The sequence below is a fragment of the Mycteria americana genome, chromosome Z (assembly GCF_035582795.1).
Source record: "Mycteria americana isolate JAX WOST 10 ecotype Jacksonville Zoo and Gardens chromosome Z, USCA_MyAme_1.0, whole genome shotgun sequence".
In the NCBI taxonomy this organism is placed as follows: Eukaryota; Metazoa; Chordata; class Aves; order Ciconiiformes; family Ciconiidae; genus Mycteria; species Mycteria americana.
This window is the reverse complement of record NC_134396.1, coordinates 7618487-7636408: the sequence shown is the minus strand read 5'-3', so window position 1 is coordinate 7636408 and position 17922 is coordinate 7618487. Positions and strand designations below refer to the sequence as shown.

At 38.2% G+C, this 17922-nt stretch overlaps 1 protein-coding gene across 5 annotated transcripts in view; it reads left to right on the top strand.

The window, feature by feature from the left end:
• The window catches only part of RICTOR (RPTOR independent companion of MTOR complex 2), an 86348-nt gene that overhangs the window by 57283 nt on the left and 11143 nt on the right, over nucleotides 1–17922 (top strand). For all 5 annotated transcript variants that reach the window (XM_075488755.1, XM_075488754.1, XM_075488753.1 and 2 more), the window contains 11 exons: nucleotides 172–371; nucleotides 1413–1539; nucleotides 8218–8382; nucleotides 8831–8907; nucleotides 9002–9080; nucleotides 9951–10060; nucleotides 13213–13300; nucleotides 14091–14183; nucleotides 14995–15101; nucleotides 15771–16000; nucleotides 16799–17828. In XM_075488755.1, the coding sequence (XP_075344870.1) occupies nucleotides 172–371; nucleotides 1413–1539; nucleotides 8218–8382; nucleotides 8831–8907; nucleotides 9002–9080; nucleotides 9951–10060; nucleotides 13213–13300; nucleotides 14091–14183; nucleotides 14995–15101; nucleotides 15771–16000; nucleotides 16799–17828 (2306 nt within the window). The remainder of the gene's footprint in view (nucleotides 1–171; nucleotides 372–1412; nucleotides 1540–8217; nucleotides 8383–8830; nucleotides 8908–9001; nucleotides 9081–9950; nucleotides 10061–13212; nucleotides 13301–14090; nucleotides 14184–14994; nucleotides 15102–15770; nucleotides 16001–16798; nucleotides 17829–17922) is intronic.

Below are 17922 nucleotides of genomic sequence, written 5' to 3'. Positions count from 1 at the left end.
CCTTTTATTTGCCTTGAACCTTTTTCTTTAGTCTGAATTGTGTTTGCCAGCCAGCATTTCTATTTTGTATCTGTATTGTGTTTGTACATTTTAAGAAATTTAAAATTATGAATTTCAGTAGAGAGACCTAGTTCTGTTACTAGTAAATGCTATTACTCTTTGTTTTGTTAGGATGGACAAGGTTACCTGGAGGAATTAGTTAAAGATATCGTACATTGGCTCAACTCTTCATCAGGAATGAAACCTGAACGTAGTCTTCAAAATAATGGGTTACTAAACACCCTTAGCCAGCATTACTTCCTATTTTTTGGTACTCTCTCTTGTCACCCTCATGGAGTGAAAATGCTTGAAAAATGTAATGTGTTTCAGTGGTGAGTGTTTTTATTCTGTTTGAATTATGCTTACAGGTATAATAGTTATGAAAATTGTAAACTGTGCATGAGGACCACGATCTGTAAAGATGGAAACTTTAAAGTTGTTTTGACTTACTTACGAGTAAAGATCCCTAGTTGTGGGGGTTTTCGGTGTGTTTTTTTAAAACGGGGTCTTGTAGTCTGTCATTACTGAACAGATAAGGGTAATCCTGTCACAAAATAGCTTACTTTTTCCTGTGCATGCCTATCTGACAGAAATCAGTATCAGGAAGGATGTTACTGTACTGAAAAGACAGGGGGAAAAAAAAAGGCAAAAAACAAAACCACACAACCCACCAAAAACTGGCAGGTATCACAGTGTTTGTGAAATGTGGTGATGCAGGTTGTACTTAAACTTCGGTCCAATATATTTGAGTGAAGCTATGAAGTTCAAAATTTTGTTCAAGTACAAATAAACTTACCTTCCTTTGGGAGTAAACTGGCTAGTGGCTAATACCAGTTTATTTTAAATATTATAAACTTTAAGCAAAAATTCAGGTGTTTTGATGTACTCTTTTTTTAATTAAGTTTTCATTGATTGTTAGAATGCAAGTTTTTTACTGGCTTCAGAAAACTTGGTTTACAGTAAAATCTAGACAGTTAATAGGACTAACGTTATAGCAAGCTTTATAACACAGAATGTTTTACAATGAGGAATTGTTCACAGAGCTTTATGAAAATTAATTTTTGTACTCATAATCACTAATTAAAGTATGCTGACAAAATTATGACAAAGCAATTATAAAAAAATGTTGGTTTGGGTTTTTTCCGTTGCAGTTTAGTGCATTATTTGGTCCTCATTTGACTCGAACAGCTTTAACAGTTTAAAGTTACTCTATTTCATATGATAACTTACTTTGTATTCTGCATTTATAGAAATGAAAGTCTAATTCAAATGCTTAAGTTTAAATAATTGATTGAATAAATAAATGGGTTTGTGTGGATTCAAATACCAATTTTTATTTTCTCCTTCCCTCCTCCCCCTGCCCCGCCCTGCAGTCTTCTTAATCTTTGTTCTTTGAAGAACCAGGATCACCTATTAAAGTTGACTGTTTCTAGTTTGGATTACAGCAGAGATGGGTTAGCAAGAGTTATCCTTTCTAAAATCCTGACAGCAGCTACTGATGTAAGTTTGATTCTACTTATGTTCCATTGTTATTTGCCACTAGACATTCATTTTGTTATTTAAGGTGTATTACTTTATTTTTAAGCTATGATATACCCAGAAAGGTTTTTATTTTTGTATTCAGAGAAATGAAACTCCTACTCATGTAGCTTCTGAATTTGCTGTGAACTTCATACCATATATTGTATTTGTGCTCAAGAAATTAAGTCATTCAAATAGAGGTCACTCTCATGTATGAAGGGGGTTAAAGTCTTTAAATGCATAAACCAAGAGTGACATTATTTGTCTAGGTCAGTAAATCAATCCTGAAGGCATGGTTTTCACAAACAGAAATGTGTATTTCTAGCAGTAATAAACAGGTTAACCTTCCAGTGGTAGATACTGTTTTGATAATGACCAAGGTTACTGTGGTGGAACAGAGTAGAAGCTGTAGCTCCTGGAATGAGGGGGTGGTTCAGAAATAGGCGTTGGGATTTGTACTTCTGAATCAAAGGTGAGTGGAAATAAAACACAGATTTATGTAGAATTGGGAAAGGAATCTCTTGAACTTTTTTAAGAAAAGAGAAATCAATCAGGTGTGATATAGTAGACAAGCAAACATTGATGTCAGAGAAATGACAATTAGTGAGTTGAAATCTAGCTGGGAAAGAATTTTCATGACTTCAGGGAGAGCTACTCCTCTGTTGCCCGGATAAGGCAGAATATATTCTAGAGTGGATGCAAGAGGGAATAAGGTAGATGCTAGCTTTAAATGTCTCAGTGTATTTTGGAAGAGGAGAGGGAAAGAAAGAAATTGAGGATATTTCTTTGAGACTTTCAAAGATATGATGATTCTTATGGGTAAAGAGGGGAGTCTGAAAGTAATGAAGATCGTTGGGTTGAAGGAATGACTCATTGAAAGAAGAGGGTGAAGCTCCCCACTGAATAATTTTTAAGTAATCTTTCAATGGAGTAATGACTTTGATATCATTTCTCCAGAGTTGTTTTATGCCTATTCTGAGCAAGAAAACAGAAATTAATATGTTGTGAGGACACATGCCTGTGTTTTTATTAGACTTCTAAGCTCCTGTTAGATGACTGTCATTTAAGAGCAATTTAGACTATGGAACTTCATTTAGCTGTTTCTATTGAGATTTCATGTCAATGGCTACTGCCCCCTCCACCACCTCCCAGCTATTTTTACCTCATAAAAAGGGGCCATACGTGGGGGAAGAGCACTCTGGCATTTCAGTTTCTTCCAAATGCAGGTAGTTAACAATTAGAAAAAAGTCCAAGCATGCTGTCACAATCTCCTCAACGAAGTATACAGTTACACTAATAGTTTGAGGAATTTTGTTATGAATTAGCATTTGTGGTTTAGATTTTGGGAAAGATTTCTTGATTCTGATATCTAAAGTATGAAGACTTAAATTCTGTTTTGAGAGAGATACTTCCAAATGTTTTCAAGCATCCAGTACTTACACCACAAGCTTTAGGGTAGGTAGGAATGGGTTGATCTCCTTCCAAATGTTCTATAAAGACCTGCTTTTCTACTTTTTTAATCTTAGCAGTGGTGGGGGAACAAACCAACAGAATGTATTCAACTCTGATACAGGTATCACTAGCTGTAAGCAGACTAGCTTGAAGCGGGGTGCAGATACTGTCTGAACATACTGTCCCAAGCATATGCAAAGCCAGAAAGCAGTTGAGAGCTACTGCTTCTCTTAGTGATGATAACTTAAAATACAATTTATGTATTTATGTATTTATGACTGTTTAATGCAAGACCTTGACAGATGTCAAAGTAGGACTCTTTGGAGAAAACGAAGAGATGTTCTGCAGGCTCAGAAACTTAAGAATGCAAATTTTGGAGCTCAAACATAAATAATTAGTTTTAAAGTTAGAGATCTTTCTTGCCAGATGCACTGATACCTTCTCACATCTGTGATGTTTTAAGGTCTTGGCCTACGTTAGTAGCCTATGGCTACTGAGTTCTAATGCTTCCATTTCCCAGTCTCGCATTGATGCATGGATCTAGCAACATTGTCTAGGGAAACAGCAGAGATTAGGTAACTGTTTTTGGCAGTCTCCTGAAATCTGAAAGAACAAAAATTATTAGGGTGTATCTTCTCAACTGGCAAGCACTGACTTACTCTATAAGTGTAACTTTTCTCATATGTGCACAATATGGCTCAGTAGTCCTTAATATCAGAGTTAGGTGTGCATTCAGGTATAGCAGGTCTCTAACCATAGCGACCTCCAGGCAAGTTCGTAGCTGAGATGTGTTGTGACTTAAATTCTACTATTTAGAGTTCAGTGTTGCACTGGATGAGATGCACCCTGATTTTTGTGCACTGCAGTACCATGAGAATCCCTTCACTATTTTCTTCTTCTTTTTTTTTAAAGAATTTATGATGAACACATTTAAGAAATATTAAAAAAAATTAAATCTTGTTTGTTCATCACAAATGTAAATTAATCTTTTGCTATCAGGATACTAAAAAAGAAGGAAGATTTACTGTTTGAACCTCTTAAATAGAGCTTGACTTCCTTTGTGGAGCATATTGAAACCTGAGGGATGGATAAAACTACTTCAGGGTGTTTTGTTCCCTGAATTAGTTGAACGGCTTGGAATTCTTGGAATTCATAGGGAAATATTTTGTATATTTCATCTAAAAGGGGAAAATACGAATAGAATGGACTGTCTCAGCCAGCAGAAATGGGTCTATGTTTGCATCAACCACAGATGATTTCATACTTGGATAAAATTTATTTATTTCCTTAAGAAATTCTTTTCCTGTTTTACCACGTGCCCAACCACATACGTTCTTATGGTGGAAACTGAACTGATGGGCTTTTGAAGAGAAAATTTCACTGAGTACTACTTGACAAAAAGGCGAAATGTTGACCTGTTGAAGAACCCTTTGGCAATGCTTGGTGTACACAATATTGCCAGTGTCATCTCTTGGACAAAATGCTTGTCTTCAGTGTTTCTGGTGTTTGTGCTCCCAATAGAAGATCAAAGTGTAAAAAGCTAATCCAAAGGATAAAACCTTTTGATCATTAACTGTATCCTTAGTGGTGTAAGTGGTATTTTTGAACAACTGCAATTGGCATAACTACAAGTCTCTTCCAGAAATTAAAATATTTATGTGAGGTGGAAATAGTTGTCAATTCTGAGAGGGTAAGATACCTGAAAGAATTTGGAAATATTGAACTGACAGGTATTTGCATGGGCAGTTCCACTGACTGAGGAGTAATTCGGAATTACCTCTGTTTAGATGTTAGGGGAAGGTATGTGCCATTTTCTGGGTTTTACAGTCTGGAATTCTGAAACAGCAGCATTGTCAACAGCAAAAGAAAATTTATTCCTTCGTATTTAGCAAGCATGATCGGAAAAAATTGAAACTTGGCACAGTTTATACCACTCACTGCTCTGTCCTGTAAGGAGAATATATTTTTAAATATTACCAGAACTGACATTCTGTCACCTTGGACAAGTGAATCCTAAGATTAAAAATGAATATGCAGTTCAATTCAAATAAGGCACTTACAAGCCCTTCCACCTTCCCTTTTCAAGGACTTCTGATGAGGACCTCGTAGGATGAGTGGAGCCTGTATAGTAAGCCTCTGGAAGGGTTTGTATTAACTTCTAATCCAGAAGACAAATTGTGATTTTGATTCTATATGCTGCTTCTGGCTTCTAAATTCTGTTTAAAAGCAATAAAAATGTATGGAACCGGACATAATTTCTGAAAAGCAGTGTTTCGTAAGGGAGAAAGACCATCTCCAGGAAGGCTTCTTCCCTTCAGAAATTTTATTTTCCTGAGATGTTTGTTAATGAAATACCTTCTCCATTTATTTCAAAAGCTGAAGATGCTCTTTTTTTGGGGGTTTACTGAGGTTGTAGCCCCATACGCCTTCTAAAACGACGCAGAGCTGTGAAGCAGGTTTGTTAGCCATTTGCTAGTGAGTGTCTCTGAACAAGGAAGAGTAATTTCTGTAGCCAGCTTAGTGTTAGAAGGGGAGAGTAGCATTTTGGGGTGACTGTATACAACAAAAACATTTACAGAGCAATATCCTTGCATATCAGTGAAGCAGAAGCACATCTTAACCTACTTCCAGATGTGCTTTGGTCATTCATGCTAAAGCAAATTAATACTGCCTCAGCTGCCTTTCTGCCAGTTCGTGGTAGAAACAGCAGAGTAGCCAGTGTCCTCCAGTGCTGCAGTTCATGACCTAAAATTTTATCTTTACAGGTGGGTAAGGGGTAGACTTATCTACATCTACTGGAATCTATGCAGAGCTGTATGTAATCAGCTGAGCGTAGTGACCTCAGACTTGCTTCTTCACTTCTAAGGGTCTCAAAGCCCTTTAATAGTAAAAGGAACAATCTTCTGACAAATTTAGTACTGGGCTTTATCTGTGTTTGTCATGTAGTTCATGCATGAGGGAAAGAAGGGGAATGTGTGTTTCCTCAGATACCCTCTACACTGGTTTTCCTATCAGTTCTCATCAAAAATAAAAGCATTCCAGGATTTTGCTTCATCTGGAAAAGCAATGCTGGGCTTTGCCCGTCTGATCTGGGAAATTCATACAGGTGATCATGCTGCACAAAGGTTGTGGCCCTGCTTGAAGACTTTGGAACTGTTGGAAATGCATACAGTGGTTTTGCAGCCCCACGTCTGAGGTTTGAACATCTTAGTCTGTTGAGTCATTCATTGTTGTAAAGACCCTTTTCCATACCTTCAATTACTTAAAAGCCTGTTCTCCTGTTCTTTGCACCTGTTTAATTGTTCTTCTTTTTCTTTCTGATGATGGTAGGAAAACCAGAACTGTACAGTGTCCAAGATGTCAACACCCAGTGGATTTACCAGTGACAATGCTGACACATTTTGTTCCATTTACTTTCAGTGGTTTTGGTTGCCATTGAACTTCTATCTAATGCTTCCACAGAAGTAACTAATATTAGCCCCAGGATCTTTTCCCTGGGTGGAAAGAGCTGGTTCAGAGCCTGTTATATGTGTATAGTTTGGATTATTTTTTCACTTTAGCTCATTGTTTCAAATTTGTCTGCAGTGAATTTTATTTGCCATTTTATTGTCCCATCAGAGTCATGAGTTCCTTCTTATCTTTTCCTTCTCCAAACAGAAAATAAAAATTGTTCTAATTCTGTACTAGCTATCTGGATAGATTAATTTCATGTTCAGGAAGTATTTCAGGAAGTGAACATTATTATCTTTTGTTCTCTATCACACTCAGTGTAGTTATAGCAGTAACAACAATTCTTTATAGTCTGATTTTAACACTTGAACTACATGACACTGAATTTTGGTTTCATATTATTGTGTTATTCTGTAGGCTTAACATCGAGATCAAGTGATCATTTCAGCATAATAGCTCTTGTTCTCATCTTTAATAAATATGCTGCTAGTCGTCTATTCCATGTACAAAGCATACCACTAACAGGGTGCAAGCCATTTCAGAATGGTTGTGCAGCCTAGGTCAGTGTTGTGAATCACTGCTCCACAGTCTTTCTTTGTACATGTGTTACGTCATTCCTGCCTCTACTCCAAAAAATAAGTCTCTGTATATTGAGTAAGTAGAATTGTGCACATGATATTTGAAGCTGAAATAATGGGACGAGGTTTTTGAAATGAACTGTGCATGTTTACATTTCCTACTCTCATCATCTTTCAAGTCCTGCTTGCCGAGTATTTCTGGAGGAAAAAAAAATCCAGAAGATATTGTTAACCTAGGTAGTGCTGTCCAACCTGCACCAATTCACCTATCTCTTGGAGTACAGATATTCACATACATCCCAACATAGATTGTTTGTGTTTTAATGTATAGAAAATTTACTTGGTTATAGCTATCATAGATGTAGGGACTGAAGACCTGAAGAAAGATTTGGGCGCCTGATTTTGTCTTTTCCAGCTATGCTTGTCTAAGTATAGATAACACTTTTCCTAGTAAGTATACATTGTCAGGGTTATGCTGTGCTTACTCCAGAACAGTGCAAATTCTTGTAGGTTAAGCCTGTTTGCTTCTATTTTGTGTGTATCTTTTCTAACAGAAAATGGTGTTAATCAGTTTATGCTGTTTATTCAGCAAGTTTTGAACAGCAGTACAGGAACTGACAAGGTACTTACTTCATTCCGCTGTCACTTGGAAAAATTCACAGTAGTAAACTAAGTGCTGGGAAACTGTCTTATTACAGAAAATAACATTTTTCTATTTAGAAGGTTTTCTGAGAAGTTTTGAAGATCAGATATTTCTGGGAAACAACTTAAAATTTATTCCAATAAATTCCCCAGAGGTTCTAATATTTGCTTGTTAAAGTTTTTTGCAAAACATTGCATACATGAAAACATATGCAATTGCACTGGCCATTTACAAGGTATTTTTCTTGCTAATCCTGATGACTTTGTGTGGTGCTATCACAGTGAATGACTAATTGATAAGGGCTTTCCAAGGAGACTTGCAGTGACCAGATTATTTGTGATCTCAGACTCAAATTTCCCATTTGGTAAGATAGAAATAGCTCTCTAATAGACTGTAGTTTTAATACATAAGATGTGCATCACAGCTACTTGCTGTAAAATATGGTAACTTAAATGTATTTTTTAAAGTGATGAATCATTAGCTACGTTAGCTGTTTTTCTTCCATTGAAAAAAGCATTTTCCTTACTTTTGCAGAGCTGCAGGTTGTATGCAACAAAACACTTACGAGTATTACTGAGAGCAAACGTAGAGTTCTTCAGCAACTGGGGGATTGAGTTACTGGTGACCCAGTTACATGATAAAAATAAAACTATTTCTTCTGAGGCACTTGATATTCTAGATGAGGCATGTGAAGACAAGGTGAGCATCCTTTCCCTTTTCAACCTCTTTTTGGTATACTACTCTGTAAGCTGTTCCCCACCCCTTCCCCCCATAGCAAAGTAAAAGTATGTAAGAAGCTACTGATGGTTTCCTTTCTTCATTGTCATTGGTGGACTTCATAATAGTTTCTAGACCCCCTTGCTGAATATACTGCAGTATTAATGACAAGAAAATGTAGACTTCTGGATTATGCCTACTTTTAAATATGAATTCAGACTAATTCAGGTATTTTTATCATTATACTTTTTGTGAACTAATATATATTTAATGACAGGTACCTAAAGTGGATAATATTAGGATGAGGTTAGTGCTGTTTGATACTTCCTTTTGTGAAAAACTTGCTGGTTTGCTGGCAGATTGTTGTAATTGTTGTAGTTTTCAGAATTACATAGTGCTCAGATACCTTACACATTTTTAATTGTTTTAGGCCAATCTTCATGCCCTTATCCAAATGAAACCAGCTCTTTCTCATCTTGGAGACAAGGGTTTGCTTCTACTCTTAAGGTAAATGTTGAATGTGCTGTTTGACTTTACGCTGTGGAAACAAGTAAGTGTTTGTTTTTAAGAGGAGTACTAACTGTCTGATGTTACTTTACAGATTTCTGTCCATCCCAAAGGGGTTTTCATATCTAAATGAAAGAGGTTATGTAACAAAACAAATGGAAAAGTGGCAAAAGGTAATGCTAAGAATAAAAAGTGGGCTTGATATTAGGAGGAGGAAGGGCATGAATATGCAGGTTTAGAAGCTCCAGGATTCTTGAAAATACTGCATATTAATACATGTGTATTGCTAATGCCAATACATTTATTGCCTCAGTGATTTACGATTTTGCTGAAAAAGGTTGATAGGGACTTACAGTTCCATAGCTCCTCTGTACATGCGTGCTTTTGATTTACTCAGGCCTTTTCTATAATTTTGATATTTCAGCAAATATTTCAGGAGTGTAGTGGCTTTCTAAATAGGTTGTTGCGTAAGGTCTTATCTAGAGAATTGTGTAAAGGAATAATACTTTTTGAGGTACTTGTTACCTAATTGTTGCTAATTAAAGTTAAATGTAGAGCTCATGAAGATAGAATTAGATTATGCTCCAAGGAAGTAAATAGGAACACAAGACCATTAAGAAAATGCATCATTGTCAAGACTAGAATAAAACTCTTCATACGTTATTTTGTTTTCATAATTGATTATAAGTGCTTGGTCTCATTCCTCTCAGCAATTTTTTGACTAACTTATAAGCTGTCACTTCTCTAGGAATACTGAAATGCGTGGTGGTCTCTTGAGTTTATTCAGGTTACAGTCAGATGTGAAGTATTTCCCTCTTTCCTTCCTTTAACAAATTCACTGAAGTAATTATGGAATCAATTGTCGACTCTGCAAACTCATTGTATGTATGAAATGCAGTAATTTTGGTGAACCCCACCTTCAGATCATAAAGAAATTCAGACTTCCTTAAGGCGCACTTGAATTATTCCTTCGTTATAAAGTACCATACTACAAAAACATAAACCACTAAATGTATTGTCAACCTTTGTCTGTCTTCTTTTAGGAATATAACTTAAAGTATGTTGAATTGATTGAAGAACAACTTAACGAAGCACTTACAACATACCGCAAACCTGTTGATGGCGATAACTATGTTCGTCGGAGCAACCAAAGGTAAATTAGGGAAAATGCATCTTTGGGCGTGAGTTGGCGGGACTGATCGAGAGAGCTTTAAACTAGAGTCAGTGGGGGAAGAGGATACCAGCAGGATTGCAGTAGGTAAGCCAAGGGTTGGCATGGTGTCACCTGAGGGTGGCAGTGCTAGTGGGGACGTTTATACTGCTCCTGGTGCATGGAGGGCTCAGGAGCATAACTGAAGTGCTCGAACACCAACACATGCAGTATGAGAAACAAACAGGATGAACTGGAAGCATTGGTCAGCTCCGAGAGCTACAGTATCATTGGTATTAGCGAGACTTGGTGGAATGAGTCCCACGATTGGAGTGGTGGGATGGAGGGCTACAGGCTGTTCAAGAGGGATAGGCATGGCAGGCGAGGTGGAGGCATTGCCCTACATGTAAGGGAGAGGTTTGATTGTACAGCCCTTACAGTTAATGACGATGTGGTTGAGAACCTCTGGGTGAGGATTTAGGGGGATGGGAAACAAAGGAGATGTTGTAGTGGGGGGTCTACTACCAATTGCCCAGCCAGGATGTTGGCACTGATGAGTTATTCTGTAGGCAATTAAGAGAAATTTCTGGATCGGTAGCCCCTGTCCTCATGGGAGATTTCAAGTTCCCAGACATCAACTGGGAATATTGTACTGCTGTGACAAGTAGGTCTTGGAAATTCTTGAAGTTTGTAGGAGACAACTTCCTGTCACAAGTACTCAGTGAGCCAACTAGGAAAGATGCCCTCCTAGACTTGCTGTTTGTGAATAGAGAAGGACTCATGGGGGACGTGATAAGTGGTTGTCTTGGCCACAGTGATCATGAAATGGTTGAGTTTAAAATTTTCAGTGTAATGAGAAAAAAGGACAGCAGAGTTGCTACCCTGGACTTCAGGAGAGCAAACTCAGGGAGCTGTGTAGCAGTGTCCCCTGGGAATCTGCTTTTGAGGGCTTAGTCTACGAGTGCTGATCAGTTTTTAAGAACCACCTTTTAGACGCACAAGAGCAGGCAATCCCATTGTGTCATAAGTCAAGCAAGCAGGGCAGAAGGCTGCCTTGGCTGAACAGGGAACTCCTTGTGGACCTCAGAGGAAAAAGAAATTGTATGATCTCTGGAAGCGAGGTCAGGCTTTGCAGGAAGGTTACAGAGCTGTGGTTCATATGTGCAGGGAGAAGACATAAAAGGCCACAGCTCAATTAGAGTTGAAACTGGCCACTGTTGTGTCAGAGAAAAAGAAGGGCTTTTTTGTGTATGTTAATAGCAAGAGGAGGTCTAAATAAAACACTGGACTGATACTTGTTGAAGATGGTCACCTGACTAATAGGGATGAAGAAAAAGCAGAGGCTTTTTTTTGCCTCAGTCTTTAATGATACTGATAGACCTTGGGCTGCCTGGTCCCCTGAGTCAGAGGACCACAAGTCTGGGACAGTAACTTTCCATTTGTGGACTCCAAAATTGTAAGGGATCAGCTGAATGTTCACAAGTCCATGGTGCCTGATGGGATTCATCCCAGTGTACTGAAGGAGCTAGTGGATGTTATGGCAGGACTCCTCTCGATCATCTGCTAAAGGTCTTGGGAGTCTGGGGAGGTCCCTGCTGACTGGAAGCTAGCCAATGTTATTCCAATTTACAAGAAGGGCGTAAGGTAAGACCCAGGAAACTGCATACCTGTTAGTCTGACCTCAGTTCCTGGAAAAATTATGGAGAAGATTATACTGGGTACTGTTGAAAAGCATTTAAAGAATAGTGCAGTCATCAGGCACAGACAATGTGGGTTCACAAAGGGAAAGTCCTGCCTAACTAATTTGATATCCTTCTGTGGTAAGGTCACCCACCTAGTGGATGAAGGGAAGGAGGTGGATGTAGTTTTTCTGGATTTTAGTAAGGCTTTTGATACTGTCCCTTACAGCATCCTTCTGGACAAGTTGTCCGGCTGTGGGATGAGCAGGTTCACAGTGCGCTGGGTGAAGAACTGGCTGGACAGCAGGGCTCAAAGGGTTGTAGTGAATGGGGCTACATCTGGCTGGTGACCGGTCACCAGCAGTGTACCTTGGGGCTCAATTCTAGGACCAGTTCTGTTAAATATATTTATCAACGGTCTGGATGCAGGAGTTGAATGCACCATTGGTACGTTTGCTGATGATACCAAACTGGGAGGTGCTGTTGACTCTCTTGAGGGACAAGAGGCCTTGCAGAGGGATCTAGATAGATTGGAGCATTGGGCAATCATTAATGACACAAAATTTAATCAGTCCCAATGCCAGATTCTGCACCTAGGATGGAGTAACCCTGGACACAAGTATAGAATGGGAGAGGAGTGGCTGGAGAGCAGCCCAGCAGAAAGCGATCTGGGGGTACTGGTCAACAGCAGGCTCAATGTGAGTCAGCAGTGTGCCCTGGCAGCCAAGAGGGCAAACCGCATCCTGGGCTGCTTCAAGCACAGCATAACCAGCCGGCCAAAAGAGGGGATTATCCCACTGTATTTATTCAGCACTGGTGTGACCTCACCTTGAGTGCTGTGGGCAGTTCTGGGCCCCACAACTTAAGAAGGATGTGAAGGTCCTTGAATGCATCCAGAGGAGGGCAACAAAGCTGGTGAAAGGGCTGGAAGGCATGTCCTGTGAGGAGCAACTGAGGACTTTGGGTTTGTCTAGTTGGGAGAAAAGGAGGCTGTGGGGCGACCTCATTGCTCTCTACAGCTTTCTGAGGAGGGGAAGTGGAGAGGGAGGTCCTGAGCGCTTCTCCCTGGGATCCAATGACAGGACACATGGGGCTGGTTCAAAGCTGCACCAGGAGAGGTTTCGACTGGGCATTAGGAAGCATTTCTTTACTGAGAGGGTGGTCAAACACTGGAACAGGCGTCCTAGAGAGGTGGTCAATGCCCCAAGCTTGTCAGTATTTAAGAGGCATTTGGACAATGCCCTTAACAATGTGCTTTAACTTTTGGTCAGCCCTGAAGTGGTCAGGCAGGTGGACTAGGTGATTGTTGTAGGTCCCTTCCAATTGAAATAGTCTATTCTATTCTAAATTCTCCAAAAGAATTCTCTTCGTCTCAAAAAACTCAAGAGTAACTCATCGCATTACACTGCAGTGTAATTTATTTTAAAAGGAAATGTCAGAATTGCTGGGAAAGCATATGATTTCTCTTTCTGCCAGATTACAGCGACCACACGTTTACCTGCCAGTTCACCTTTATGGCCAGCTGGTGCACCATAAAACGGGCTGCCATTTATTGGAGTCTCAGGTGAGGATAATAACTGTTTCTAACTTGAAAGATTTTCAAGAGTACTGTAATGCTTTTTAAATATGTTTTAAAAGACATGGCATTTAAACAGTCATTGCAAAATAAGTTGATTATGAACGTCTTAAGTTATATGGGGCCAAAAAGTTGTGAAGACAGTCTTTGCCATCTAGTCTCATGTAAAATTCCTTCCTGACACTGAAATATCAGAGAAATACCTTGCAACATTTTTCTTAAAATGGCTAGCAAAATCTCAGAACGGAAAGCGACTCACCAATAGAAATAATTTTTCAGTCTGTGTGTGAGTGAATTGTATATTGACAAGTAAAACTATGCCTGTCCTTTTATGCATACAAAAACATGGAGATGAGGGAATAAAATCTTCTTTCTAATATCCTGAAAAGCTAAGAAAGCAAACCCTAAGCCAGTTCATAGTTGCTTAAATTAATTCACTTTTAATGTGGGTTTGCAAGATGATGTAATGAATTGAATATGATAGTTGAAAAGTTCAAGAGAAAGCTTATATATTGCAGTGTGTTAGTCTGATTAATTTGTTATCTTTATAAAATCTGAATTAACTTGATGCAATCAGTGGTGACATTAAAATTTTCTACTTGCATTACCATTGCTGTTAATTTATGCTTATTATTCCAGAACTACCACTGTTCATTTAGAGTGCGTGCTTTAAATTAGTGCTTTACCTTTTATTAAAAATGGAAGACAACCTGTTTGACTGAGATCTCCTTTTCATTTTCAACTGTTTTTTTTTTTTTCTTCTGTTTTTCTCCTTCAGAGTATTGTTACAGATCTAAGTTACACTGTTCGTTCCCCAATGCTGGATAAGTGGGAAGGAATTAAGCAGCTGAAAGCAGCCCTTTGGGCCTTGGTTAGTAATAGATTTACAAACTTTTTGCAGTTGTTTTGAGTTCTGTTATGACTCTTGATTCTGAAATAACTAAGCAAAATCCCATAAAATCATTAATTAGGGTTTTTGTCATAAAATGTGTGTGACTTTTTCAAAGTTGGCGTTCTGTACCCTAACTGGCTACAGAACAGATTGCCACATGTAGCAACAATATTAGTATGGAACCAGTAGTTACAAGTCGCTGTGGTCTGATTTTAATGTATTGACTGCGGTGGTCCAAAATCCAGTGTTTCTGGAAGAAAGCTGGCTGCTACTGTTGATGTGTGTGAATATATATGGCCATGACACCCCTGGTACTTGGGATATGTGAAAAGCTAGAGTCTGTGCCTATTGAAGCTACACTTCTGAATTTGCTTTGCCACCTCAACTGTTCGTCTGCTTCTTTCTTGTTTTCCCTAAAGTTTATTTTGGAATCTTTGTCCAAGGTGACTATTACTGGAAGGTATTGTGGGTATGTAATAAAATGCCTGTGTAAAAGGAATGTAGAGTGAGTAAACCAAGATCATACTGCTGGCTGTAGTAGAACTGGTAAAATGAGGAATACACAGTAGTTAACTGTGAGTGATTTTAGGTATTATACATAGTGTGCCGAGTCTTTTTTTCGATTTGCACAACTCGGAAATGCCAAAAATGGTGCTTATATCACTTAACTGCTTTGAGACGATGCGGCTTAAAGCTGTACTATCAACAAACAAAAATGTTGAAAGCTTTACGCTGATAGTGCTGCAGATCACATCAAAATCAAAACTTACTTGGCAAACTTTTATTCCAGGGCAATATTGGATCATCAAATTGGGGTCTCAATTTGCTTCAAGAGGAGAACGTAATTCCTGATATAATGGCGCTTGCCCAACATTGTGAGGTTCTCTCTGTTAGAGGGTATGTGTATCTGATTTATACATAAAATTTACATATGGTAGTTGCCATAGGTTTTCAAATAGCCTTACCTAATTTACATGAATATAGTTTTGCACTTACTTGGAAATTAGTTATTAAAGATCATTGATGACTGAGTATCAATCTCAGTCCTATACAATCACAGAATTGTATAGGAAGTCTGAAAGAACATGCAGTAAGCAAATGAAACCTATGAAAAAAGATACATACTACTTTTCTCCTTTTTAAGAAAAAAATTAAAATATTTGCTACTTATATCTGTGTTGGAATCTATTTATTATTCCATCGTTTTTATTCAGTGTCTTTTTTGAATCTTTAAAAGCATAAATAGTTGGTCTTTTGCCTGATGTTGCTACTGCATTAATGTTTGTCCTTTTATTTTTTTTTAAAAATGGTACTTTTCTACTTTATGTAATCAGGCTCTTGTAATAATTAGTTTTTATTTTTTGGTAGTGTATTTTTCTCAGATATTTTAATGCATTTCTTTAGCTTCTATTGATTTACAAATAAAAATGAACAAAAAGCTACTTGGCAGTTTTATGAAGTTTCACTGAATTGTTTTGAAACTGTTTCCTTTCAAAAAAGAAATAAGTTTAGTTAAATTAGATGCTATTATTGTTGCTCTTTTTTCTATATATACATTAAATACAGAACCTGTGTCTACGTGCTTGGTCTAATAGCCAAAACTAAACAAGGATGTGACATTTTGAAGCATCACAACTGGGATGCAGTGAGACACAGTCGTAGACAGCCTTGGCCAGTGGTCCCTGATGACATGGAGCAGCTCTGCAGTGAACTTTCTTCTATACCCAGCACTCTTAGCTTGAACTCTGAGTCCACCAGTTCTAGGCATAACAGTGAAAGCGAATCTGCTCCTTCAAGTAAGTAACAACAACAAAACAAACAAAAAAAAATCCCCAAACCCACCACAAAACAGCATCTTGGTGTTCTTACTAACCTTTTGGCAAGATGAGATTCAGGCAAATGGTGTAAAGGTGCTATTGCAAGAAAGAAGAGTGCAAGCAAAGGGACAGGGTTATATGCATTCAGAGAGATGTAGACAAATGAGAGGGAAGAGGACAGTGTCTTAGGTTTGCATTTGGTGTAGAAGTAAGAAATTTTAACATTGGGGTAAGTTACTAGTTTTTATGTCAAGTCATGGCAGCTTGCTGTCATACCCTACAGAAATCTGCGTGCTTAGGTATAAAGATACATTTACTTGGTTGTCCTCAAAGGAATATTCTAGAATATAAACACATGTAGTTTGTGTGTGTATATACACACAGAGAGTATTGCTGTATTTAAATTCTTGTATATTTTGAGTATCTAATAAACTTTAATTTTGCTATGGATATTTGGAATTGAAATCCAGAAATATACTGTATTTAGCTATCAGTAAAGGAGCGCATCAGTTGTAATCCTAGTAGCTGGATATTTGCACTTATATAAGATAGTGTGGCTTTTCTTTTGAAGCAATTGTACATACCTTTAGCTCAGGTACTCCTCAAGATATTTAATTTACACTACTAAGTTCTGCAGAAAAAATGTTGAATTAAAATTGCAGTAAATCGCATAGTCTCTCACTTTGGGTCCTACAGAATTGCTTACTTTTTCATAACATAGTTTATATACTTTGAAGAAATGTCTGTTTTCAGTGACAAAGTCTCATATAATTCCAGGTATGTTCATCATGGAGGATGACCGTTTTGGTAGCACTTCCACTAGTACGTTCTTCCTAGATATTACTGAAGATGCAGAACAAATATTTTATGACAGACCTGGACCTTCAAAGGACAAAGACCGTAGTCCCTTTCCTTTTTTTTCTTCTAGTAGACTTGTGAAAAATCGCATTCTAAACTCTCTTACTCTGCCTAATAAAAAACACAGAAGTAGCAGTGATCCAAAAGGAGGAAAGCTGACATCATCTGACAGTAAATCAGGCCTGAGGCGAAATCGTACAGTAACAGAACCTTCCGGTAGCATAGACTTTCCTGCTGGGGAAGAATTCAACCCTGTTTTCAGAGTTCCTAAAATCCAGACTTTACGATTAGAAACTTCTTTTGTTGGAAGTAAGCACATGGAAGATACTGATAGTACTCCAAGTATTGGAGAAAATGATCTGAAGCTGCCAAAAGGTCTTGGAAATGAAATTCACCGGGAAAACACAAGTAGAGAGAGGCTAATTGGAGATGGTACTACACAAACACATTTCAAGAGTCGTAGCTTAAGTTTTAATACAGATACCACAACCAGTGGCATAAGCTCAATGAGCTCTAGCCCTTCAAGGGAGACCGTAGGTGTGGACACTACAAATGTAGATACTGACTGTGGAAGTTTGAGTACTGTGGTAAGCACAAAAACAGTTAAACCAAGTCACTGTTCAACACCACAGTCTAACCACCTGCCTCTCTCAAAATCCAACTCTGTATCCCTGGTACTGCCAGGGTCTTCTCATACACTTCCCCGAAGAGCCCAGTCTCTTAAAGCTCCTTCTCTTGCTACGATAAAAAGTCTTGCTGACTATAACTTTAGCTACACAAGTTCTCGAGATGCCTTTGGCTATGCTACACTAAAACGCTTACAACAGCAGAGAATGCATCCTTCACTGTCTCACTCAGAAGCCCTAGCATCTCCAGCAAAGGACGTGCTGTTTACTGACACTATTACCATGAAGTCTGGCAGCCTGGATTCTCGGCTAACCCCAAGCCGGTAAGAGATTATTAATATGCTTGTTTCTTACTTCAACGCTGTAAGAGCAATTAAACAAGAAAAGTATCTTTCTAATATCTTTTTCCAACTTCAC